Source organism: Ranitomeya imitator, chromosome 1 (assembly GCF_032444005.1).
Source record: "Ranitomeya imitator isolate aRanImi1 chromosome 1, aRanImi1.pri, whole genome shotgun sequence".
Lineage (NCBI taxonomy): Eukaryota > Metazoa > Chordata > Amphibia > Anura > Dendrobatidae > Ranitomeya > Ranitomeya imitator.
In genome coordinates this window covers 187128080-187154713 of record NC_091282.1, presented here as the reverse complement: position 1 = coordinate 187154713, position 26634 = coordinate 187128080, and the positions used below count along the sequence as shown (strand labels likewise).

The 26634-nt window shown below is 42.7% G+C and overlaps 1 protein-coding gene across 3 annotated transcripts in view; it reads left to right on the top strand.

The window, feature by feature from the left end:
* Positions 1-26634, top strand: part of EPB41L4A (erythrocyte membrane protein band 4.1 like 4A) — a 466075-nt gene that overhangs the window by 302902 nt on the left and 136539 nt on the right. For all 3 annotated transcript variants that reach the window (XM_069752770.1, XM_069752780.1, XM_069752789.1), the window contains 2 exons: positions 17489-17577; positions 23336-23399. In XM_069752770.1, coding sequence (XP_069608871.1) covers positions 17489-17577; positions 23336-23399 — 153 coding nt within the window. The remainder of the gene's footprint in view (positions 1-17488; positions 17578-23335; positions 23400-26634) is intronic.

Sequence of the window (26634 nt, the reverse complement as noted above, 5' to 3'; positions counted from 1 at the left end):
ACAAGGTGAGATCTTGCATGGAGCCCCAGACTGAGAAAGATTGACAGTCATCTTGTGTTTCTTCCATTTTCTAATAATTGTGCCAACAGTTGTCTTCTCACCAGGTTGTTTGCCTATTGTCCTGTAGCCCATCCCAGCCTTGTGCAGGTCTACAATTTTGACCCTGGTGTCGTTAGACAGCTCTTTAGTCTTGGCCATGGTGGAGAGGTTGGAGTGTGATTGATTCAGTGTGTGGACAGGTGTCTTTTATACAGGTAATGAGTTCAAACAGGTGCAGTTAATACAGGTAGTGAGTGCAGAGTAGGAGGGTTTATTAAGCCCTTCATGACCTTGGGATTTTTCATTTTTCTGTGTTCGTTTTTCACTCCCCTCCTTCCCAGAGCCATAACTTTTTTATTTTTCCGTCAATTTGGCCATGTGAGGGCTTATTTTTTGCGGGACAAGTTGTAATTTTGAACGACATAATTGGTTTTTGCATGTCGTGTACTAGAAAACGGGAAAAAAATTCCAAGTGCGGTGAAATTGCAAAAACAGTGCAATCCCACACTTGTTTTTTATTTGGCTTTTTTGCTAGGTTCACTAAATGCTAAAACTGACCTGCCATTATGATTCTCCAGGTCAGTACGAGCTCATAGACACCTAACATGACTAGGTTATTTTTTATCTAAGTGGTGAAAAAAAATTCCAAACTTTGCTAAAAAAAAAAAAAAATTGCGCCATTTTCCAATACTTGTAGCGTCTCCATTTTTCATGATCTGGGGTCGGGTGAGGGCTTATTTTTTGCGTGCCGAGATGACGTTTTTAATGATAGCATTTTGGTGCAGATACGTTCTTTTGATCGCCCGTTATTGCATTTTAATGCAATGTCGCGGCGACCTAAAAAACGTAATTCTGGCGTTTCAAATTTTTTTCTCGCTACGCCGTTTAGCGATCAGGTTAATGCTTTTTTTTAATTGATAGATCGGGCGATTCTGAGCGCGGCGATACCAAATATGTGTAGATTTGATTTTTTTTTTATTGATTTATTTTGATTGGGGCGAAAGGGGGGTGATTTAAACTTTTATATTTTTTTTATTTTTTTCACGTTTTTTTTAACTTTTTTTTTTTTAACTTTTGCCATGCTTCAATAGCCTCCATGGGAGGCTAGATGCAGGCACAGCACAATCGCCTCTGCTACATAGCAGCGATCTGCTGATCGCTGCTATGTAGCAGAAATGGAGGTGTGCTGTGAGCGCCGACCACAGGGTGGCGCTCACAGCCACCGGTGATCAGTAACCATAGAGGTCTCCGACCGGAAACGGTAGTTAAATGCCGCTGTCTGCGTTTGACAGCGGCATTTAACTAGTTAATAGATGCGGGCAGATCGCGATTCTGCCCGCGCCTATTACGGGCACATGTCAGCTGTTCAAAACAGCTGACATGTCCCGGCTTTGATGCGGGCTCACCGCGGAGCCCTGCATTAAAGCAGGGGATCTGACCTCGGACGTACTATCCCGTCCGAGGTCAGAAAGGGGTTAAAGAAAATTCTTACTGGTTGGTAGGTGATCAAGTCCTTATTTAATGCAATAAAATGCAATTGAATTTTTTTATATAATATTCTGTCTCCCAAGTGTACCTACAATAAAAATTACAGACGTCTCCATTCTTTAGAGTGGGAAAACTTACAAAATCGTCAGTGTATCAAATGTTATGATCTGGTGATTAAGGAGCGACATGCGTCTAGCTCTGAGCAAGTGGCAACTATACTGACCGCAGTCCCTAAGCTCAACACAACACTAGAAGTAGCCGTGGAATGCTCCTAAGAGCTAACTACCCCTAAAGATAGAAGCAGGAAAACTATCTTGCCTCAGAGAAAATCCCCAAAGGATAGATTAGCCCCCCACAAATAACGACTGTGAGAGGAGAAGGAAATGACATACTTAGTATGAAACAAGATTTAGCACAGGAGGCCACTTCTAGCTAGATAGAAAATAGTACAGGACAGAATGCTGTGCGGTCAGTAATAAAAACTAGAAAAAGTCCACTGCAGAGAAATGAAAAAATCTCCACACCTGACTAAAGGTGTGGAGGGCAAACTCTGCTGCCCAGAGCTTCCAGCTTAACTGAATAGATCCATACTGAAAAGCTGGACAAATGAACAAAAACAAAGAAAGTGCTGAACAACAAAGTCCACAACAAGAGAACCGCAAAAGGACAAGCAAGGACTTAGCTTTGATGAACTGGTCAGTGTCAGGAAAGTCCTAAGAGCAATGACTCCAGGCAGGAACAATTGACAACTGGCATTGAATGAGGGATAAGGCCAGACTAATATAGCCGAGCCAGAATGACGATCAGTGAAAACAGCTGCTGAAGCTAAATCCAAGAAGCAGCCATACCACTCAAAACCACAGGAGGGAGCCAAAGAGCAGAATTCACAAAAATTCACAAAAATGCTACTTACAACCACCGGAGGGTGCCCAAGGGCGGAATTCACAACAGTACCCCCCCCTTAAGGAGGGGTCACCGAACCCTCACCAGAGCTCCCAGGCCGATCAGGATGAGCCAAATGAAAAGCACGAACCAAATCGGCGGCATGAACATTGGAGGCAACAACCCAAGAATTATCCTCCTGGCCATAACCCTTCCACTTGACAAGATACTGAAGCTTCCGCTTCGAAAAACGAGAATCCAAAATGTTCTCAACCACATATTCCAACTCTCCCTCAACCAACACCGGGGCAGGAGGATCAACAGATGGAACAACGGGCACCACATATCTCCGCAACAAGATCTATGTGGATGGCAAAAGAGGCTGGAAGGGCCAAACGAAAAGACACAGTATTGATAATCTCAGAAATCTTATAAGGACCAATAAACCGAGGCTTGAACTTAGGGGAAGAAACCTTCATGGGAACATGACGAGAGGACAAAATCCCCCACACGAAGCCGGGGACCAACACACCGACGGCGGTTAGCAAAACGCTGAGCCTTTTCCTGGGACAACGTCAAATTGTCTACCACATGAGCCCAAATCCGCTGTAACCTGTCCATCACAGAATCAACACCAGGACTATCAGAAGGCTCAGCCTGCCCTGAAGAAAAACGAGGATGGAAACCAAAATTACAAAAGAAAGGCCGAAACCAAAGTAGCCGAACTGGCCCGATTATTAAGGGCAAACTCGGCCAACGGCAAGAAAGTCACCCAATCATCCTGATCAGCAGACACAAAGCATCTCAAATAGGTTTCCAAGGTCTGATTAGTTAGCTCAGTTTGGCCATTGGTCTGAGGATGGAACGCCGAAGAAAAAGACAAATCAATGCCCATCCTAGCATAAAAGGCCCGCCAAAACCTGGAAACAAACTGGGAACCTCTGTCAGACACAATATTCTCCGGAATGCCATGCAAATGAACCACATGCTGAAAAAACAATGGAACCAAATCAAAGGAGGAATGCAATTTAGGCAAAGGTACCAAATGGACCATTTTAGAGAACCGGTCACAAAACCACCCAGATAACAGACATCCTCTGGGACACAGGAAGATCCGAAATAAAATCCATGGAAATATGCGTCCAAGGCCTCTCCGGGACGGGCAAAGGCAAAAGCAACCCACTAGCGCGGGAACAGCAAGGCTTGGCTCGGGCGCAAGTCCCACAGGACTGCACAAAAGCACGGACATCACGCGACAAGGAAGGCCACCAAAAGGACCTAGCAACCAAATCTCTGGTACCAAAAATCCCAGGATGACCAGCCAACACTGAACAATGGACCTCAGAAATCACCTTACTTGTCCATCTATCAGGAACAAACAGCTTCCCCACAGGACAGCGGTCAGGCCTATCAGCCTGAAATTCCTGAAGCACCCGCCGCAAATCAGGGGAGATGGCAGAAAGAATCACCCCTTCCTTAAGAATGCCAACCGGCTCAAGGACTCCAGGAGAATCCGGCAAAAAACTCATAGAGAGGGCATCCGCCTTAACATTCTTAGATCCTGGAAGATATGAGACCACAAAATCAAAACGGAAGAAAAACAGGGACCACCGAGCCTGTCTAGGGTTCAGCCGCTTGGCCGACTCAAGATAAATCAAATTCTTATGATCGGTCAAGACCACAATGCGGTGCTTGGCTCCCTCAAGCCAATGTCGCCACTCCTCAAATGCCCACTTCATAGCCAACAACTCCCGATTGCCGACATCATAATTGCGTTCTGCAGGCGAAAACTTTCGGGAAAAGAAGGCACATGGCTTCATCAAGGAACCATCAGAATTCCTCTGTGACAAAACGGCCCCTGCCCCAATCTCAGAAGCGTCAACCTCAACCTGAAAAGGAAGAGAAACATCCGGTTGACGCAACACAGGAGCAGAAGTAAATCAGCGTTTAAGCTCCTGAAAGGCCTCAACAGCCTCAGAGGACCAATTAGTCACATCAGCGCCTTTCTTCATCAAATCGGTCAGGGGTTTAGCCGCACTAGAGAAGTTGGCAATGAAACGGCGATAAAAATTAGCAAAGCCCAAAAATTTCCGAAGGCTCTTCACAGATGTGGGTTGAATCCAGTCATGAATGGCTTGGACCTTAACAGGATCCATTTCTATAGACGAAGGAGAAAAAATAAACCCCAAAAAAGAGACCTTCTGAACTCCAAATAGGCACTTAGACCCCTTCACAAATAGAGCATTATCACGAAGGATCTGGAATACCATCCTGACCTGCTTCACATGAGACTCTCAATCATCGGAAAAAATCAAAATATCATCCAAATACACAATCAGGAATTTGTCAAGGAAAATATCATGCATGAAAGACTGGAACACAGATGGAGCATTAGAGAGACCAAATGGCATCACAAGGTATTCAAAATGGCCTTCGGGCATATTAAATGCAGTCTTCCATTCATCACCCTGTTTAATACGAACAAGATTATATGCCCCTCGAAGGTCAATCTTGGTAAACCAGAAATCTGAAGAGAAGTACGGCAACACTCACCGGTCCAGTGTGGTGCAACAATCTTTATTCAAGCCTTTAAAACGCCATCACATAGACGGCCCGGGACAGTGGAACAAGGGATGAGGTGAGCAGGATGTGACGACGGCCGTTTCGCGCCTATGTCAGCGCTTCAACGGGTCTCTTGGTAAACCAACTAGCCCCCTTAATCCTAGCAAACAAATCAGAAAGCAAAGGTAAAGGATATTGGAATTTGACCGTGATCTTATTAAGAAGGCGATAATCAATACAGGGTCTTAAGGAACCATCCTTCTTGGCAACAAAAAAGAATCCCGCTCCCAATGGTGACGAAGACGGCCGAATATGCCCCTTCTCTAAAGACTCCTTAACATAGCTCCGCATGGCGGCATGCTCTGGCACAGACAGGTTGAAAAGTCGTCCCTTAGGGAACTTACAGCCAGGAATCAAGTCAATAGCACAATCACAGTCCTTGTGTGGTGGAAAGGAACTGGACTTGGGCTCATCGAATACATCCTGGAAATCTAACAAAAATTCAGGAACATCAGAAGAGGGGGAAGAGGAAATTGACATCAAAGGAACGTCACTATGTACCCCTTGACAACCCCAACTAGTCACAGACATTGATTTCCAATCCAGCACTGGATTGTGTACTTGTAACCATGGAAAACCCAGTACAACAACATCATGTAAATTATGCAACACCAGAAAACGGCAATCTTCCTGATGTGCAGGAGCCGTGTACATAGTCATCTGCGTCCAGTACTGAGGTTTATCCTTGGCCAATGGTGTAGCATCAATACCCCTCAAGGGTATGGGACTCTGCAAAGGCTGCAAAGAAAAACCACAGCACCTAGCGAATTCTAAGTCCATTAAGTTCAGAGCAGCGCCTGAATCCACAAATGCCATGACAGAAAAAGATGACAATGAGCAAATCAGGGTCACAGACAGGAGAAACTTAGGCTGCACAGTACTAATGGTAACAGATCTAGCGACCCTCTTAATACGCTTAGGGCAATCAGAAATAGTATGAACAGAATCACCACAGTAAAAACACAGCTCATTCTGACGTCTGTATCCCCTCTGTTCCGCTCTAGTCAAAATCCTATCACATTGCATGGGCTCAGGACTTTGCTTAGAGGACACTGCCATATGGTGCACCACTTTGCGTTCGCGCAGGCGCCGATCAATCTGAATGGCCAGAGACATAGATTCGCTCAAACCAACAGGCGTGGGAAACCCCACCATAACATCTTTAAGGGCTTCAGAAAGACCCTTTCTGAAAATTGCTGCCAGAGCGTCCTCATTCCATTTAGTGAGCACAGACCATTTTCTAAATTTCTGGCAGTATAATTCTGGCGCTTCCTGACCCTGACACAGGGCCAACAGTGTTTTCTCAGCATGCTCTACAGAGTTAGGTTCGTCATACAATAATCCGAGCGATTGAAAAAATGCATCTACATTAAGCAATGCCGGATTCCCTGACTCAAGTGAGAATGCCCAGTCCTGAGGGTCGCCACGCAGTAGAGAAATAACTATCTTTACTTGCTGAACGGGGTCACCAGAGGAACGGGGTTTCAGAGCAAAAAACTATTTGCAGTTATTTTTAAAGTTCAAAAACTTAGATCTATCCCTGTAAAACAAATCCGGAGTAGGAATTCTAGGCTCTAAGGCCGGAGTCTGAACCACATAATCTTTAATACTCTGTACTCTTGCAGCAAGCTGATCCACATGAGAAAACAAACCCTGAACATCCAAGCCTGCATCCAAATCCCGAATCACCCAGAGATCAAGAGGAAGGAAAAAGACAAAACAAACTAAAGAAAAAAAAAATGGCTCAGAACTCTTTTTCTCTTTCTTCTTTTGCGAGGCATTCAGCTCATTTTTGGCCAGTTGTACTGTTATGATCTGGTGATTAAGGAGCGACATGCGTCTCCTCTGAGCAGGTGGCAACTATACTGACCACAGTCCCTAAGCTCAACACAACACTAGAAGTAGCCGTGGAATGCTCCTAACTCGGCCTAGGCATCTCGTCACAGCCTAAGAGCTAACTACCCCTAAAGATAGAAGCAGGAAAACTATCTTGCCTCAGAGAAAATCCCCAAAGGATAGATTAGCCCCCCACAAATAATGACTGTGAGAGGAGAAGGAAATGACATACGTAGTATGAAACAAGATTTAGCACAGGAGGCCACTTCTGGCTAGATTGAAAATAGTATAGGACAGAACGCTGTGCGGTCAGTAATAAAAACTAGAAAAAGTCAACCGCAGAGAAATGCAAAAATCTCCACACCTGACTAAAGGTGTGGAGGGCAAACTCTGCTGCCCAGAGCTTCCAGCTTAACTGAATAGATCCATACTGAAAAGCTGGACAAATGAACAAAAACAAAGAAAGTGCTGAACAACAAAGTCCACAACAAGAGAACCGCAAAAGGACAAGCAAGGACTTAGCTTTGATGAACTGGTCAGAGTGTCAGGAAAGTCCTAAGAGCAATGACTCCAGGCAGGAACAATTGACAACTGGCATTGAATGAGGGATAAGGCCAGACTAATATAGCCGAGCCAGAAAGACGATCAGTGAAAACAGCTGCTGAAGCTAAATCCAAGAAGCAGCCATACCACTCAAAACCACAGGAGGGAGCCAAAGAGCCGAACTCACAAAAATGCTACTTACAACCACCGGAGGGAGCCCAAGAGCGGAATTCACAACAATCAAATACTTACAGTATTTTTCCTACTGTATGTCTACAGTCTTTAATTGTAAAATATAGGCATTAGCGGCATTTAAGACACTTACTGTGAGCTGTAAAATGATAATTAGTCATAATAATCTGTGTACAATACACCAGTTCAAACAAATCAAGAATGCATAAAATCCTGTAATTGATCCCTGACCGTTTAATTCTAAATAGCAAGAGCACAAGAAGAGGATTCGGAGATCCTCCAAAAATTTGAAAAAACAGCAAAACAAGGCAGAGATGCTTACCTGTCTAGGCCTCTAAACAAATGCACTATCAGGATGCAGTGGACCCATGTGGTTAAGATGGAGACAACACAGGTGCAGCATAACCGATGAGGCAGCCACTCTCGACCTACCAAACTAATGGAGGGGGTGGCTGTTTGGCACATTGCTGCACATAAAAGACTTGTATGTGGCTCTGTTTACACAATGGAGATGTACAGCATCCAGGCAGGCCTAGTAGTGACACCCTTCTATTAGATCAGACAGGCCTGCCCAGCGCTAACCAAATGCACCCCATGTGAACAGACACCACAGTTTACAAGACAAAATTTTATGTGTAGCAATGTGCCAAGCAGCCATCCCCTCCATTACTTTGGCAGGTTGAGAGTGGCTGCCTCATCGGTTATGCTGCACCTGTGTTGTCTCCATCTTAACCACATGGGTCCACTGCATCCTGATCCTGATTGGTGCATTTGTTTAGAGGCCTAGGCACGTAAGCATCTCTGCCTTGTTTTGCTGTTTTTTCCCTGACCGTTTAACCCTTAAAATGCCGGAATCTATAGCAACTGTTTCATCTATATGGTTGACAGAGAGTGAAGGCTCCCTCTGTACTTTAATTCACTGGCCTCCTGTGACGCGATCCCTGGATGCTGATGAAAACCCAAGGCTTAACAAGTGCCTCTGGGTCAGCAAAATATGGAAGCCCTTTTAATGCCCTGCTAGCAGCAGGGTCTAATTACCTGACTGACAGATCTAATTCAGTGCAATACAGAAGTATTTCAGTGTACTAAACCAGCGATCAAACTGATAAAAGTTCGAGTCCCACAGTGGGACTAAGCAAAAAAACATAAAACAAACGTCAAAAAAATAAAACAATTGTGGCTTAATTTAACACAACAAAAGATGTATTTCTTAAATTACCGGTAAGAGATTTTATTGTGAAAAGCAATAAGACATACGTAAAAAATATTCATAATTGATATCCCTGCATCCTTAACCACCTGAACTATAAGTTTATCATGTTGTTTATTCTGCCTGGTGATCATTTGAAAATAAATAAAAAAACAAACAAACAAACAAAAACCTGCCAGAATTGGTTGTTTTTGTTCGTGTCCCAAAAACTATAATGAAAAACTGATCAAAGCAGCAAAATGATCCCCAAAGTAGTGCCAATAAAAACTATAACTTATCCTGCCAATAAAAACAAGCCAAAGCACTGGTCTATTAATGAAAAAAATTAAAAAGTTAATGCGAACCGGTCATCAGGATTTTTCTAAGTGACAGGCATTGTCAGGTTGGCGCTGTTACATTGATTAAAATGATACCTTGGTTGATGAAATCTGTCTTGTGGTTGTTGCTTAAATCTGTGTTTTCAGTTAATGAGAATCTCGTGCGCTGGGGCAGGACTGCGGGCGGGCATTTTTGGTGCTCTGTTGTTGTCATCATTCTGGCTTAAATGACACGTCACTGAACCTGCTACCTATATTAAATACCGTGCTTGTGCAGTAAATATTGTTGTCTTTTAAAAATAAAATAAATTAACTCCAGCAAAATGGCTGCAGCGCATGTTTGCCTATAGATGCTACTGCGCATGCATCATCACCATTTTGATGGAGTCAATTTTTTTTTTTTGCTCCAACAAAATGAAGCTGGCGGCACATGCGAAGTAGCATCTATCTTCAAGCAATGCTCTCAATCTGCACAAGCACAGCCCACCAGCCGAATATGGCTCCAGAAAAATGGTGGCGGTAGATGGGCCATAGCATTTATGGGCAAAATGATAGATGCTACTGTGGATGCTCCACTGCCGGCGCCATTTTGCTGGAGGCCAGACCAGGAAAAAAGTCTCCCACAGTCCCGCCCTGAGCATGAGCATCTCATTACCTCAAAATCTCTAATACTTATTGCACAAGAACAAGACGGATTTCTTCAACCCAGGTATTATTTTATTTCAGTGTAACAGCGCCAACCTGACAATGCCTGTAGCTTACTTATCAAAATCCTGATGACCGGTTCGCTTTAGGTCTCTTTACAATATGACAACACATTAAAAGGATTGTCCTCTACTTGAACAACCCCTTCTTGATCTGAATGTTTGCCCCCCCATGAAAATAAAAACACTAATATCCGTCTCCTGGGTTGGGTTCTCTCCTCATAGTGGACATCTACAAAATTAACAGGATATTTATTCTACACAGGGAACACCAAAAAAATAAAAAGCTTTAATTTGTGTTGCAACAAATAAGCGCTCACACAAGTTAAGTAAAACGTAGTTACTGGTCTATAATATAGCAACATTATTATTATTTATTATTATAGCGCCATTTATTCCATGGTGCTTTACATGTGAGGAGGGGTATACATAATAAAAACGGGTACAATAATCTTGAACAATACAAGTCACAACTGGTACAGGAGGAGAGAGGACCCTGCCCGCAAAGGCTCACAATCTACAAGGGATGGGTGAGGATACAGTAGGTGAGGATAGAGCAGGTCGTGCAGCGGTTTGGTCGATCGGTGATTACTGCAGGTTGTAGGCTTGTCGGAAGACGTAGGTCTTCAGGTTCTTTTTGAAGGTTTCATATAACATATAACTTTTTTTTCTAATAGCATCCAATTTAAAAAAAAAAAAGTTTAATAGAATATAAGGAAATTATACATACCGTATTCTGTATTCCCATGTCTGTAATGACCCATATTATAAAATAAGCATGCTATTTATCTTGACTATTGAACACCATTAAAAAAAGCAAGTGGCCAGAATTTATCTCCAATAACAGAAAAATAAAAAAATTATAGCTTTCAAAATATGGTTTCACGTAAATTATTGCCCATATTGTCATTCTTAGACAGTCTGTATGCCACGTGTTTTCCATTTTTTTTTACTTCCATATGTGATCCGTATTTCCGTTTGGTACAGCTGAATGGTGCCCATTTTATACATGAGCAATGTAATAAATAATAAAGGTCATATACAGTTATCCGTGTGGTAATTTCCTGAGGAAGAAGTAACTATATACTTCAAAATGTGTAGAATAAGTCATTAATTCATTTATTACGTCTGGATTGATGTCTTATTCAGCAGCGAGATGTTTTCTCTTGTGATGCCATCTTAAAAATGTTCCTCAGGAGTGGGACAGACACTTCTGCTGCTCACGGCAATGTCTTCAAAATGAACCTCAAAGTCTGCAGCAGTCATAGTTACATTTGTTTGGTGAGGTCTTATGCCATTTGGACGTGTTGCCATACAGATTATTTTCCTCAATAAACCAATAAACAGTAAAGCACCTAAGAAACAGCCATCTCAGTATTTGCCCTACAAATAGGACTATTCGTGCATAAGTGGCTTAACCCCTTAATGGCCAGGGTTATTTAAGTTTTTGAATTTCTGTTTTTTCGCTCCCCTTCTTCCAGAGCCATAACTTTTTTTGTATTTTTCTGTCAAAATGGCCATATGAAGGCTTGTTTGTTTGCAGGTCAAGCTCAGCGCCAAAGCCCTCACCAAATAGGGGGAATCCGACGTGGGCGTACTATTACGCCCAACGTTGAAAAGGGGTTAAAGGGCATGGTGGCATTTTTAAGCTTGTGGAAACACTAAAATGTTCTTCTAGCCCAGGGGTCCCCAACCTGTAGCTCAAGAGCCACATGTGGCTCACAGGCCCATGATGTTTGACTCGTGGCAGTCTGCCAGCTAAGTACATTAGCACTAGGTGTAGCAAACAGCTATTAAGAGCAGATGTCTAGATGGTGACTTTTGTGTGTAGACCTCCACAGAAGAGCAGATCTGAATGAGGGTAAAGGTACCGTCACACTAAACGATATCGCTAGCGATCCGTGACGTTGCAGCGTCCTGGATAGCGATATCGTTCAGTTTGACACACAGTAGCGATCAGAATCCTGCTGTGATGTTGTTGGTCGCTGCAGAAAGTCCAGAACTTTATTTCGTCGCTGGACTCCCTCCTGACATCGCTGAATCGGCGTGTGTGACGCCGATTCAGCGATGTCTTCGCTGGTAACCAGGGTAAACATCGGGTTACTAAGCGCAGGGCCACGCTTAGTAACCCGATGTTTATCCTGGTTACCATCCTAAAAGTAAAAACAACAAACGCTTCATACTTACCTTCTGCTGTCTGTCCTCCGGCGCTGTGCTTTCCTGCACTCAGTGTGAGCCCAGCGGCCGGAAAGCAGAGCGGTGACGTCACCGCTCTGCTTTCCGGCCGCTGTGCTCACAGCCAGTACAGAGAAGCAGAGCGCCGGGGACAGACAGCGGAAGGCAAGTATGAAGCGTTTGGTTTTTTTACTTTTAGGATGGTAGCCAGGGTAAACATCGGGTTACTAAGCGCGGCCCTGCGCTTGGTAACCCGATGTTTACCCTGGTTACCGGCATCGTTGGTCGCTGGAGAGCTGTCTGTGTGACTGCTCTCCAGCGACCAAACAGCGACGCTGCAGCGATCCGGATCGTTGTATCGCTGCAGCGTCGCTTAGTATGACGGTACCCGAAGAGAGGAAACCCTGGACCTTGGCATACTGCCTGGGTGTGATTTCAGTGGAAAAGCTTTGGCTGCCAGTATACCGGTAATGAGGACTAGGAGTGTGGCAGGACCTTGCCACCCGCCCTCAGAGCTGAATGTGGCTATGAACCCTATTTATAGCAAATCGTGGCTCTCAAGGTGAGAAAGGTTGGGGATCTCTGCTCTAGCCCATAGGCGGACAGAGATGTGTAACTAAACTTTAATAGTTTATTTTTATTTATTCTTATTCTTTTGAAGCCCAATAAATATTCTGTAGATTAGTGGTGGTCCAGATCCTGACCAGTGGATTGCTCAAATCACAAGCACTGAGCTTCTATAAGAGCACACACAGTAGTGTTTGGGCTCATAAACTTTCTATTGTGCGCTGTCACTGCTTTGCACATACAGTACTTATGCAGATGCTGAGCACTTTTCCAAAATGATTTGAGCATTCAGTGGAGTGATCTACAGAATGTTAAAGGAGTTCCAAATTATCAGAAGTCTAATAAAAGTTTAGTTACACTTTAAGATACATTAATAAAATCTTACTCGAGTATACTTTCAATTAAGGCTGGCCCACAAAATACTAGTTTTAATAAATTAAAATATTAATAATATTTTCCTTGAAGAAATTGAAACTCTGATGGCGCCCTAGGGGGCACTTGCTGCACCTACTTGTTCCAGCTCTGATATATTTTCCAATGTTGACTCACATTTCGTAATATAAAAATCCCAAAGTAGTTTATATCACAGAAACATAGAGATGGATACATCCTCTGCCAGATTAGTTGACTTTAGTACTTAATCTCGTCATTTTCGGCAGACTCTATATAAACTGTTAATTGGCTGTAATGTGCCCTTGCTGAGTATAATTAAACAGAATAAATGTATTTGCCATATTCAGTTACAGGCGTAAAGGTTTAACAATGTAAATGTTTCTGTTCCATTAGCCCTATCTGAGGGAATTGGCCTTATTACAAGCCTTATAGTTTTTATGTGTTTGAAATGAGAATTCATATTTTATTCTTCATTGAGCAGAGTATAAATCCTAATATATATTTATGTAGATTTTTGTTATACGTACATTCTTCAGTATGAAATATGGGAAGCATTTGTTACTATCATAAAATGCATTATAATAACATAGAGGCTTAAATTGTGTAATAAGGCAAAATATAATGATATCCCCAACAAAATGATGTGTCACATATGTTATACGCTGGGCTTCATTTATAAAAACAGAAAATCTAACCTTTTTGCTTATTTTTGGGGCTATTGGTCCGTCATCTATGTGTATTATAATCATATCTTAATTATAAACTTATCTTATAGTCACACTGACTTACAATGGGTCCAGTAGGATTCTTTATCATAATAACTAGATAATATAAAAATGTAGAAATCTAATAATTACAAAAAAACAAATGGTGTGCCACACCTTTTTAAAACCTAAACCTAAGGGTACCGTCACACAGTGCCATTTTGATCGCTACGACGGTACGATTCGTGACGTTCCAGCGATATCCATACGATATCGCTGTGTCTGACACGCAGCAGCGATCAGGGATCCTGCTGAGAATCGTACGTCGTAGTAGATCGTTTGGAACATTCTTTCGTCGCTGGATCTCCCGCTGTCATCGCTGGATCGGTGTGTGTGACACCGATCTAGCGATGCGTTCGCTTGTAACCAGGGTAAACATCGGGTTACTAAGCGCAGGACCGCGCTTAGTAACCCGATGTTTACCCTGGTTACCAGCGTAAATGTTAAAAAAAACAAACAGTACATACTTACATTCCGGTGTCCGTCAGGTCCCTTGCCGTCTGCTTCCCGCACTCACTGACTGCCGGCCGTAAAGTGAAAGCAGAGCACAGCGGTGACGTCACCGCTGTGCTGTGCTTTCACTTTACGGCCGGCAGTCAGTGAGTGCGGGAAGCAGACGGCAAGGGACAGACACCGGAATGTAAGTATGTAGTGTTTGTTTTTTTTTACACTGGTAACCAGGGTAAACATCGGGTTACTAAGCGCGGTCCTGCGCTTAGTAACCCGATGTTTACCCTGGTTACCCGGGGACCTCGGCATCGTTGGTCGCTGGAGAGCTGTCTGTGTGACAGCTCTCCAGCGACCAAACTACGACTTACCAACGATCACGGCCAGGTCGTATCGCTGGTCGTGATCGTAGGTAAATCGTATAGTGTGACGGTACCCTAAGACTTTATTTACACATCAGTAATTTTGATCAGTATCTGTATGCCATTACCAGGAGTTTCTACAAAACACAGAACAAGTGTCCACCTTTCAATTATAGTTTTTCTCTGAAAGTTTCACTCCCGGTTTTGGCATACAAACACTGATGCAAAATACTGAGTGAATACTGACTTGTGAATAAGCCTTAAAAGTAAATTTCTATTAATAAATCTTTAAAAACTAATAATATTTATGACTAAGTAATGGTAAATTTCCCTACTATTCACCCTATACATAGGGTTCTGTTTGTATTAAATGCACATCTAGCAGGATGCAGCAGCCCTCCACTGATAAAGGCAAGGGGGGCAGCACAAGTGCAAACTACTGATAAAAACAGCCACCCACACCAGACTGACATTGCAGGGGCTGGCTGCCTAGTAGAAAAAATGCACATTGTTATAGCTTGCATAGGACAGGGGCATCATTAATAGGCTGCGCGCCAGACACTGTGTATCACCTGTGTGACTGGCGTCCTATGCAAGTTATATCAATGTGCATTTTTTCTACTAGGCAGCCAGCCCCCCCAATGTCTGTCTGGTGTTGGGGTGGCTGTTATTATCAGTACTTTTCACCTGTGTTGCCCCTTGCCATTATTAGGCCTGCTGCATCCTGCTAGATGTGCATTTGTCATCAGACAAGGTTTTGGGAAGGCCGTATCTCATGGTATGTATTTTTTCTGAGTTTTTTCTATGTTACAGTGCCGGCAAAAAAAATCTTTACACTTGCGCAGCAAAAAAAAACTTTACATGTAAAATCCACATCATAATTTCACTTTTTAAAAGTGTACACAATGGGGGAGATAATAAAAAACTGTCTAATATTAAAGCTGGCTTTGTTGCAAATATCAACCAATCAACGCTCAGTTTTCACTTCTCTGGTAGAGCGAAAGCTGCACTCTGATTGGTTGTTATGTGCAGCTCAGCCAGTTTTGCTATTAGGCAATCTTTTATTATCTTCCTCAGTTTTTTTTATTATCTCCCACAATGGGTCGAAAGAAGCTTAAAATGGAAGAGAAATCCCGTGCCTAGACTCTGCTCGATAAGGGGGATTCGGTGATTGCTGTAGCTAGATATCTGGGAGTGTCAAGAGAAGCAATTTATCAACTGAAGCGGTCGGCGGCATCATTGCTTCCTGGGATGGTACCGCAGAGGAAGTCACGCTCTGGCACACCTAAGAAGACTTCACCAAGGACTGATAAGCTTCTGAAACGTGAAGTGATGTCACATCTTTCTATAACTGCCATTGAACTAAAAAACAAGTACCCTATGCTCCTCCAGAACATCGCAACTAGGACAATTCATCACCGCCTGCAGAAGGACCTGGGTCTACCAAGTTGCCGTGCCGCAAAGAAGCCCCTGCTCACAGCAGCAATGAAGATGAAAAGGCTTGCCTTTTGTAAGAAATATCAAGATTGGATATCTGAAGTGTGGAAGAAAGTGATGTTTAGTGATGATAGCACTTTCAGGCTGGTAAGGGGAGGCTCAAAGGTCATGCGTCGTCCGATTACCGTGTCACGGTATGACCCAAAATATACAGTTAAGACTGTTAAACACCCTGACAGTGTGATGGTGTGGGGTGCTAAATCCATGCCTAGACGACTGCAGATGGTGATAAAATGTATGGGTGACATGACAAAATACTAATTGTAATAAAATATCCACAATAAAACACTTGAATCCACTTGAATATTAAGATTTTGTGCTTTCATTGAACTTGTAAATATTTTTTTTGCCGGCACTGTAGCTGTTTTCTGTTTGTGTTACCCACTTGCTATAACAATTACTGTAGTTTGAGCATCCCAGTGCCTGATTGGATCCTCAAACGAGTCATCATTTGCTGGCTGAATCTGCTGTCGTTCCCCTTCCCGCCCTGACATGAACTGTCATCGGGAGGGGGAGGAGGGTCTGGAACACCCCTACAGTCCCCTTTCTTCGTTTGCCGCCCTGAAACGGAGCATCAGAGGGCGGTACTTGCACTCCCAACGCATGAAACGCGACGTCAACACTGAGATTAATTTCATTAGCTGGACAGTGTATTTTCTTCAGCACTAATCACTTCCCTCTACATTCCCTCTTCTTCGCACTAGCGACGCATGTGCAGTAGAAAATACACAGCCCAACCTATAAAACTGATGTCAGTGATGATGTCTCATTTCATTGGCCAAGAGAAGAAATGTGTTACTGCCTCCTGATGACGCTGGGTTTCAGGGCGGCAAACAGAGTCAGAGGAGCGCTGGGATGTGCCTCCCTCCCAATGACTCTTCGTTTCAGGGCAGAAAGGGGAGTGACGGCACTTTCAGCCAGCAGATGATTGTTTATTTGAGTATCCCATCATGCACTGGGATTCTCAAATCATCATAGGAAGTAAGTAATATAAACAGAACCCTAAGTTGAAAACAGAGTGAAGGGTAGGGAATTTTACCATGACTTAAATTACTAAAATTATTCATTTTTAAAGATTTATTAATTCATTTAAATTTACTTTTGGGTTTCGGGCTATCTCTTTAAGGAAGATATCCATAATACTTCCACTTTTTGTGCCTATTACAGACACAACACCCAGATCTCCCGCAGTTCATCAGAATCCGATGTTAAGAACCAGCAATTTTTAACTCCTGCTCTTATGACTCTTTTGGATGCTGGTTGTGGCGACTGGAACACGAAAGCAGAAACAAATTGCATGTATGAAGGCGGTTGGAAAGGGACCTAAAATACATAAATGGTGCGACAAGTGTTTTTGATGGAGCTCATGTAAAGCCTCTGTCTTCTGTACAACCGTCATAGTAATAGAGACATTTCTCAATACTTTGTGCTTTATTATTTTTTTTTATAGGGGGAAAACAACTCTGAATACTTTTTAGGTCTCACCTCCGTAGGGCTGGTTGTATACAAGAATAAGAAGCAAGTGGGAAAATACTTTTGGTAAGTTTTTGTTTTACGAACATTAGATGATTGATCAAGTTTTTTTTATTTACTTTGGTGTTTTGAAAGGGTTAGAAGACTTCAAATGTTGTCACTGATTAAATGCTATGAAGTTGTGGAGGTATCAGATAGATGTACAGTCATGTGAAAAACTAAGTACACCCTGTTTGAATTGTTTACGTATCAGCACTAGTGGAAACAGACAGAACAGGGCCCCTGTGCAGGAGCAATACCTGTGCTCTTTACAGTCCAATAGTTAATGCCCAATTCTACCTTCTTACCTCTCGAGACCCTGTGCGATTGCACAAATAATATGTTAAAGAGAATTTGTCACCCCAAAAATTGTATATTAGCTAAGGCCACCGCTATCAGGGGCTTATCTACAGCATTCTGTAATGCTGCAGATAAGCCCCCGTTGTATCCTGAAAGATGAGAAAAACAGGTTATATTATACTCACCCAGGGGCGGTCCCGCTGCGGTCCGGTCCGATGGGCGTCACGGTCCGGGTCCGGCGCCTCCTATCTTCATACGATGACGTCCTCTTTTTGTCTTCCTGCTACGGCTCCAGCGCAGGCGTACTGTCTGCCCTGTTGAGGACAGAGCAAAGTACTGCAGTGCGCAGGCATCGGGAAAGGTCAGAGAGGCCCAGCACCTGCGCACTGCAGTACTTTGCTCTGCCCTCAATAGGGCAAAGTACGCCTACACCGGAGCCGTGGCAGGAAGACAAGAAGAGGACGTCATCGTATGAAGATGGGAGGCCCCGGAGCGGACCACAACGCCCATCTGACCCAGACCGCAGCGGGAACGCCCCTTGGTGAGTATAATATAACCTGTTTTTCTTACCTTTCAAGTTACATCTGGGGCTTATCTACAGCATTACAGAATGCTGTAGATAAGCCCCTGATGCTGGTGGCCGTAGCTTATATATGATTTTTGGGGTGACAGATTCCCTTTAACCCCATGGACATAATGAAAAACATCTGGCCATTAGAAGGTCTTAAATTAAAGCAAATACAATCACAGCGTCATTATTTTTCTTAATAAAAACAAGACCAGAATAAGATGTACTGTATGAAAGACGTATTCCCATCTCCAAGATCCTATACCAATAGTATCTATGAACCACTCATACAGATAGTTAGCTGTTAATGGTCATAACCATGGATACCTAAGCTTCTGCAATGACCTGCACATGCGGTAAGAGACAGAGCGAATCAGAAGAACTATACTACATTTCTAATCGAAGGTATTTGCTATTATTATTGTAAGTACACTTACTACATATTGGGATAACATCTTGGAGGTGAGAATACTCCTTCAAAGTGAATCCGTCAGCAAGATTTTGCCCAATAAACTACAGACAGTGTCAGGTTGATGACATTATACTGATTAAAGTGATAACTTGGTTGATTAAATCTGTCTTGTGGTTGTTGTTTAATCTGTATTTGTAGTTTTGAGTTAATGAGAATCTGGTGCTTCTGGTGCTTCGTGGCGGCCTGTGGGAGGGGCTTTATGTGGTGCTCTGCTTAGATATTCATCTTTATGGACTTATGACAGGTCACTGATCCTTCAGTGACTTGCCCCCTATTTTACATACTGCATATACTATGGTGGGTTTAGAAAAAAAAGTACATTGAGGAAAATGACGCAGGCGGCTGCGCTTGCGCAGTGTCATGTATAGCATTATGCCTATAATATTGCCGTGTAAAAAAAAAAAAAAGTACCTTCATCAAAATGGTGCCGGTAGGGCGCGTGCCTAGTAGCCTCTATCTGATAGCGTTCCGATATATGCTACTGCGCAAGCGTCGCCACCACCATTTTACTGCAGCCAAATTTTTTTGTCTCTAGCAAAATGGCAGCTTCAACACCATTTTACGGCAGCCCCCCTCCAATTTTTCTCTAACAAAATGGTGCTGGTGGCTGCTTCTGCGCAGTAGCATCTATCGCGTTCCGGCAACGTTTTGCTGGAGACAAAAAAATATGGCAGTAAATGCTAATGAAGCAATATTGAAGGCATAAAGATACAAATGGTACTGTGCAGGAATCACTTTGCTAAATGTATTTTTTTTTTCTAAACCCACCATAGTATATGCAGTATGTAAAATAGGGGTAGGTCACTGAGCGATCAGTGACCGATCATACATAGTTACATAGTTACATAGTTATTAAGGTTGAAGGAAGACTATAAGTCCATCTAGTTCAACCCATAGCCTAACCTAACATGCCCTAACATGTTGATCCAGAGGAAGGCAAAAAAAAACCATGTGGCAAAGAGTAAACTCCACATTGGGGAAAAAAATTCCTTCCCGACTCCACATACGGCAATCAGACTAGTTCCCTGGATCAACGCCCTATCAAGGAATCTAGTGTATATATCCTGTAACATTATACTTTTCCAGAAAGGTATCCAGTCCCCTCTTAAATTTAAGTAATGAATCACTCATTACAACATCATGCGGCAAAGAGTTCCATAGTCTCACTGCTCTTACAGTAAAGAATCCGCGTCTGTTATTATGCTTAAACCTTTTTTCCTCCAAACGCAGATGATGCCCCCTTGTCCCTGTTTCAGGTTTATGATTAAAATTGTACTGTCCCCTCATATATTTATACATTAAAATAAGATCACCCCTTAGTCTTCGTTTTTCCAAGCTAAATAGCCCCAAGTATACTAACCTATCTTGGTATTGGAGACCCCCCAGTCCTCTAATAACCTTGGTCGCTCTTCTCTGCACCCGCTCTAGTTCAGCTATGTCTTTCTTATACACCGGAGACCAGAACTGTGCACAGTATTCTAAGTGTGGTCGAACTAGTGACTTGTATAGAGGTCAAATTATGTTCTCCTCATGTGCATCTATGCCTCTTTTAATGCATCCCATTATTTTATTTGCCTTTGTAGCAGCTGCCTGACACTGGCCACTGAATATGAGTTTGTCATCCACCCATACACCCAGGTCTTTTTCATTGACGGTTTTGCCCAGAGTTTTAGAATTAAGCACATAATTATACATCTTATTACTTCTACCCAAGTGCATGACCTTACATTTATCCCCATTAAAGGTCATTTGCCATTTATCAGCCCAAGCTTCTAGTTTACATAAATCATCCTGTAATATAAAATTGTCCTCCCCTGTATTGATTACCGTGCAGAGTTTAGTGTCATCTGCAAATATTGAAATTCTACTCTGAATGCCCCCTACAAGGTCATTCATAAATATGTTAAAAAGAAGAGGGCCCAATACTGACCCCTGTGGTACCCCACTGCTAACCGCTACCCAGTCCGAGTGTGCTCCATTAATAACCACCCTTTGTTTCCTATCCCTGAGCCAGCTCTCAACCCACTTGCACATATTTTCTCGTATCCCCATTCTCATTTTATGTATCAATCTTTTATGTGGCACCGTATCAAAAGCTTTTGAAAAGTCCATATACACTACATCCACTGGGTTCCCTTGGTCCAATCCGGAACTTACCTCTTCATAGAAGCTGATCAGATTAGTCTGACATGAACGGTCCCTATTAAACCCGTGCTGATACTGGGTCATGTGGTTATTCCTCTTCAGATACTCCAGTATAGCATCCCTTAGGCCATGTTCACACAATGCGTTTTTTACTGCGGAACCGCCGCGATTTTGCCGCTGCGGGTCCGCAGCTGTTTTCCATGCAGGGTACAGTACAATGTACCCTATGGAAAACAGGAACCGCTGTGCACATGATGCGGAAATTCACTAAAAAAGCCGCGCTGAATAGCTGCGGTAAAAAAGAAGGACAATGTCACTTCTTTGTGCGGAACTGCAGCGGTTCTGCACCCATAGACCTCCATTGTGAGGTCAAACCCGCAGTAAAACCCGCAGACGGAAAAAATATCTGCGGGTTTTCTGCGGTTTGTGGTGCAGAACCGCTGCAGCAGGAAGTGCGTGGGCGGAGTGTGGCTGTCCCCCCGTGCCCCAATCCCACCCCCCATTGCTCCGATGCCACCCCCCGTGCTCCGACGCCCCCACCGTGCCCTCATCTCCCCCCCTTATACTTACCGAGGCCTCCCGGTGTCCGTCCGTCCGTCTTCTCCCTGGGCGCCACCATCTTCCAAAATGGCGGGCGCATGCGCAGTGCGCCCGCCGAATCTGCCGGCCGGCAGATTCGTTCCAGGCACATTTTGATCACTGTGATAACCTCACAGTAATCAAAATAAAAAAAAAAGTAAATGACCCCCCCCCCTTTATCACCCCCATAGGTAGTAACAATAATAGAATTTATTTATTTTTTTCCCACTACAGTTAGAACAAGGGTTAGGGGTAGGGGTAGGGTTAGGGGTAGGGTTAGGGTTAGGGGTAGGGTTAGGGTATTTTCAGCCATTTTAACCCTAAAAAAAACTTCCTAGAAAACACACAGACTCTGCAGAGAAAACTGCATCAAAAAACGCACTAAAAACCGCATCAAAAAACGCACTAAAAAACGCACCAAAAATGCACCAAAAAACGCACCTGCGTTTTCTGCCAAGAGCTGCGGTTTTTAGTGCAGAAAAAACAGCAGGGAAATCAGGAACATGTGAACATGGCCTTAGAATGCCCTCCAGGATTTTACCCACAGTAGAGGTTACGCTTACTGGCCTATAATTTCTGAGTTCAGTTTTTGCCCAGAAGGATGCATATGTAAGCCCAGAAAGATGCATATGTAAGCAGGGTACCACATGAAGACCCCCCACAGGCCGCCCCAGAGCACGAGAATCTCATTAACTGAAAACTACAAATAACGATTAAACAACAACCACAAGACGGATTTCATCAACCAAGGTATCATTGTAATCAGTATAACGGCGCCAACCTGATACTGTGTGTAGGTTTCTGTGCACAATCCTGCTGACGGGTTCACTTTAAGTAAACACAATAACTAGACTAAACTAGTCTTTTTCTGGCAGGATCATGCATCCATTTATCAATACTTTGATATTTTGTGCTTCCCACAGTTTTGGCAAAATGAATCTGGTAACAGGTTTTTTTTTTAAGATCCCGCGTCAGCTTTTCAATTAGGTTGTGATCTGGACTTTGTCCTGCTGCGAGTTTCTCGCATTGCACTCGCAAGTGTGACACCGGCCTTAGAGTCTGCATCCAGTAGGCGTGTACGGAAGAAAATTATGCACGTCAGATAACTTATTGTTGGAACCATTCTAGTCAATGGCCCTGTCAGCATATACGCCAGAATCTCATTAGATGCAATTCCTGACAGGACTACTGAACATGGGCAAGACCGCAATGTGAAAGGGCCTTAGTCACAACACAATAAAACCACAATAATTCTGCAAATAAGTGAAAAAGAATTTAGCAAAACATTTTGAAAAACTGATATTGAAGTGATTGAATATATTCATTATGGAAGGAACGTGAGAAATGTTTGTGTGAAGTCCCAGCCATACAAGCACATCATTGGACAAGGTGTTCAGATGAAATAGTTAGCATTTGTGCACAATAGCACATTTGTCCATTCTGGCGCTTATTTGTTTTGTTTTGTCTTGTCGTTTGGCCTCGTTACTTGTGAACATGTACATGGTGAATGGAATGTAGATATCGGTACAAGGTTATGTAATCTGCTGCTGGCACAACGTACTGTTCAGCCCTGTTCCAACAACCTGTGTACACAGAATATCTCTGGAACAGCTTGCTTAAAATTTAATTAAAATTGTGAACTTTTCCTTGTGAATCAAGCAGACGAAAATACAAGTAATTGTGGGCTTATATTCAATAATGTTCTTTTTTTTTTCTAATAGGCCTAGAATTACAAAGATTCATTTCAAGGAGACACAGTTTGAACTACGAGTTGTTGGAAAAGATGTAAGTAAATTAAACTGTCAGTGTTGATATATTTTTCCCGTGATGTCATTAATGGTGATGCTAGGAGGACGCAAGTATCTGCATGGAATAATAGGATTCAAGGGATAATGAATAGAAAAAATGCATGAAAATTACATGTACAAATGGATGCAAATAAGTAAATTATTCAATGTATTTAGATTATACTGTGTATTATAACTGATGTATCACTTCATTTCAGGAAGAAAAAACAGCTTGAATTCTAACTGAATTCTAATAAAGGCAATTTTACATACATTATTATTGTTTGTACAGTGAATTAATAGAACAGTTCATCCGTTCAGATATTAAGCTACATAGATGTATCATCTAAGACCAGTACTAGGTCTTCTTCAGACGTTTGTTTCTCATATACAAGTCATAGTTGCGTTTTTCACGAATAGAAATATGTACTCACTTTAGTCTATGGGGCTAACACATGTCCAAGAAATGAAGAAAATCTGATCTAAAATACTGATGGATCATGAGTCGGCTGTCAATCAGCATGACGTCCTGGTGACAGAACGGAAGAAGAAGAGCTGCTTTATTGTCAAAAATGACCAAATGAAACAGCAGATTTGCAGCAGGAGAGGTCTTTGAAACCTCTGAGCTGCAGAGATTAGCACAACAGGCAGTTAGTCAGCAATTACCTGGCTGTTAGTTCTTACCCCCATGTGCGAAAATAAGAAAAGTCCCGGATAACCCCTTTAATGTTGGAAATACAAATGGATGTTACTGTTCACTTTGTGAACAGAGACTGGAATTGTCTTAACTGATTGTACATCTTCCAGACTTTTGTTTAATAAAACAGAGAGTTCTGGAAAGCTGACGGATCCCACTTACATAAAATGAAAGTTGTGTTAATATTTAAGGTATTTTGAATAATAAAAAAATGTATTGGCTATTTGGATCAATCATCTCCTGTGTCAGTATTTCCCTGACTTTACTATGGGGAGCCTGCTGTCAATCAGCATAATGGCGGCAGTGACACCAGAAGAGGAAGAGCTTCTCCGCTGATATGAGGTCAAGTGAAGCAGCAGAATCGCTAGGAGGAGTGGTCTGTGACCCCTCTGAGCCGGCAGAGATCGGCATCGGGCAGAACAGGCAGATAGATGGCAACTAGCTGCCTGTAAGTACTTAGTCACTGTTCTGAGCATACAGAGCGGCCACTGTAACCGTGACCCCTGCACTGACTGACAGCCGACCGTAATTCAGAGGGAGTGTCAATCAGGGTTGTGACTGCGGTTATAGCGGCCGCTCTGTATAGTCAGCGTGGTGAGTGAACCGGCGTACAGGACTAGGACCTGTCACATGGATGTAGTCTTAGTCTCTGTTTATCACCATATATTTTTATTATTATATTATTATACATTTTTATAGCGCCATTTATTCCATGGCGCTTTACATGTGAATACGGGGCAAATATGACAAATAGGACAAAAATGACAAATGTAGTCGATTTTTGTCCATATCGTCACCCATATGTCCGATTTTGACATCCATACGGCATCCATTTTTATACATCAATACGTAAAAGATCACTTATGACTGCGTGGAAAAACATTTATGTGAAGTAACACATTGATTATAATTGGTCCGTGTGCTTTCAGTATGTGGTCTATTTTTCACATTGACAGGACTCTGACCAAAAATGTGTTTGTATTAACAAATCCATAGGCCATATATAAAGGTTCGTGTATCACTGTCTGAGTACAGACCACGACGCATGGTCTTATCCCAGGGTCTTTACCGTTTCATATACAGGTGCATCTCAAAAAATTAGAATAACTTTTTGATGATAATTTATTTCAGTTCTTCAATAAAAAAGTGAATCTCATATATTATATAGAGTCATTACAAACAGAGTGATCTATTTTAAGTGTGTATTTCTGTTAATGTTGATGATTATGGCTTACAGCCAATGAAAACCCAAAAGTCATTATCTCAGTAAATTAGAATGCTTTATAACACCAGCTTGAAAAATGATTTTAAAATCTGAAATGTTGGCCTACTATAATGTATGTTCAGTAAATGGACTCAATACTTGATCGGGGCTCCTTTTCCATCAATTACTGCATCAATGCTGCGTGGCATGGAGGCGATCAGCCTGTGGCACTGCTGAGGTGTTATGGAAGCCCAGGTTGCTTTGATATCAGCCTTCATCTCATATGCATTGTTGGGTCTGGTGTCTCTCATCTTCCGCTTGACAATGCCCCATAGATTCTCTATGGGGTAAAAGTCAGGCGAGTTTTCTGGCCAATCAAGCACAGTGATACTGTTGTCTTTAAACAAGGTATTGGTACTTTTGGCAGTGTGGATAGGTGCCAAGTCCTGCTGGAGAATGAAATTTCCATCTCCAAAAAGCTTGTCGGCAAAGGAAAGCATGAAGTGCTCTGAAATTTCCTGGTAGACGGCTGCGCTGACTTTGGTCTTGATAAAACCCAGTGGACCTACACCAGCAGATGACATGGCTCCCCAAACCATCACTGATTGTGGAAACTTCACACTAGACCTCATGCAGCTTGGATTGTGTGCCTCTCCACTCTTCCTCCAGACTCTGGGACCTTGATTTCCAAATGAAATGCAAAATTTACTTTCTTCTGAAAACAACACCTTGGACCCATGAGCAACAGTCCAGTTCTTTTTCTCCTTGGCCCAGGTAAGATGTCTCTGGCATGGTCTATTGGTCATGACTTGACACAAGGAATGCGACACTTGTAGCCCATGTCCTGGATACGTCTGTGTATGGTGGCTCTTGAAGCAATGACTCCAGCAGCAGTCCACTCCTTGTGAATCTCCCCAAAATTTTTCAACGCCCTTTTCTTAACAATCCTTTCAAGGCTGCGGTTATCCCGGTTGCTTGTGCACCTTTTTCTACCACACTTTTTCCTTCCACTCAACATTGCATTAATATGCTTGGATGCAGCACTCTGTGAACAGTCAGCTTCTATAGCAATGACCTGTGGCTTACCCTCCTTGTGGATTGTGTCAGTGACTGCCTTCTGGACATCTGTCAAGTCAGCAGTCTTCCCCATGATTGTGGAGCCTACTGAAACAGACTAAGGGACCTTTTGAAATACTCAGGAAGTCTTTGCAGGTGTTTTTTTGTTAATTATTCAGATTTACTCAGATAATGACTTTTGGATTTTCATTGGCTGTAAGCCATAATCAACATTAATAGACATAAACACTTGTAATAGATCACTCTGTTTGTAAT